The sequence below is a fragment of the Bubalus kerabau genome, chromosome 17 (assembly GCF_029407905.1).
Source record: "Bubalus kerabau isolate K-KA32 ecotype Philippines breed swamp buffalo chromosome 17, PCC_UOA_SB_1v2, whole genome shotgun sequence".
Lineage (NCBI taxonomy): Eukaryota > Metazoa > Chordata > Mammalia > Artiodactyla > Bovidae > Bubalus > Bubalus kerabau.
In genome coordinates this window covers 38,963,594-38,964,712 of record NC_073640.1, presented here as the reverse complement: position 1 = coordinate 38,964,712, position 1,119 = coordinate 38,963,594, and the positions used below count along the sequence as shown (strand labels likewise).

The 1,119-nt window shown below is 42.8% G+C and overlaps 1 protein-coding gene across 1 annotated transcript; it reads left to right on the top strand.

Moving 5' to 3' along the window:
- The first annotated feature begins 331 nt into the window (after positions 1–331).
- LOC129631424 (HIG1 domain family member 1A, mitochondrial) lies at positions 332–688 on the top strand. The gene has a single exon (XM_055552409.1). It carries the CDS (start codon positions 392–394, stop codon positions 671–673), a length of 282 nt encoding a protein of 93 aa, XP_055408384.1. The 5' UTR covers positions 332–391; the 3' UTR covers positions 674–688.
- Positions 689–1,119: the final 431 nt, after the last annotated feature.

Below are 1,119 nucleotides of genomic sequence, written 5' to 3'. Positions count from 1 at the left end.
AAGGCAATGGCACCCCACTCCAGTACTCTTGCTTGGAAAATCCCATGGACGGAGGAGCTGTTAGGCTGCAATCCATGGGTCGCTAAGAGTCAGACATGACTGAGCGACTTCACTTTCACTTTTCACTTTCATGCATTGGAGAAGGAAATGGCAACCCACTCCAGTGTTCTTGCCTGGAGAATCCCAGGGACGGGGGAGCCAGGTGGGCTGCCGTCTATGGGGTCGCACAGAGTCAGACACGACTGAAGTGACTTAGCATAGCATACATAAAATAGATAACTAATAAGAACCACTGTAGAGTACAGAGAACTCTACTCAATACTCTGTAATGGGTCAGAATCCGGTAGGAACCTGAAACGTCTTGAAGTTGTCTGAAGATTCTTCAATCACTATGTCAAGCGACACAGATATTTCTCTTTCTTCATATGATGAAGATCAGGGATCTAAACTTATCCGAAAAGCTAGAGAGGCACCATTTGTCCCCATTGGAATGGCAGGTTTTGCAGCAATTGTTGCATATGGATTATATATATTGAAGAGCAGGGGAAATACTAAAATGTCTGTTCACCTGATCCACATGCGTGTGGCAGCCCAAGGCTTTGTTGTGGGAGCAATGACTCTTGGTATGGGCTATTCCCTGTATCAAGAATTCTGGGGAAAACCTAAACCTTAGAAGAGGAGATTCTGTCTTGGTCTTGTTGGTGGTGCTTGCTTTAGTTAGACATCTCATATTGAGGTTATATGTTTATGCTGAAAATAAATTGTTTGGGTCAGACAAGAACATGGTAATTTGAATACTAGCTTCCTTTCTTGCAGGCTTGATTGCCTGGTGACCAAGTTACTGGTGACTAGTTCACTAACTAGGTAATTCAGGAGAGTCAGATCAGCACAAAAGAAACATGTCACTTTTAAATATACTTGATAGTGGTACCTGTCCACCTTCTTAAACTCTTCTGTTGAAATTAGTTCTAAAGAAGACAACATGCCAATCCTGAAAATGCTCCCAGTTGCTGCAGAATATCATATGCTTTTGATGGAATGTAGGAATCCTATTTACCCCAGTTAATTTAACTTTCTGACGGCCTTGTGGACTGAGTACTGTTTTAAGGGCTGGTTGGC

Excerpts from the sequence above, each read along its gene's own strand:
- LOC129631424 (XM_055552409.1), top strand. The coding sequence starts at position 392 with ATGTCAAGCGACACAGATATTTCTCTTTCTTCATATGATGAAGATCAG.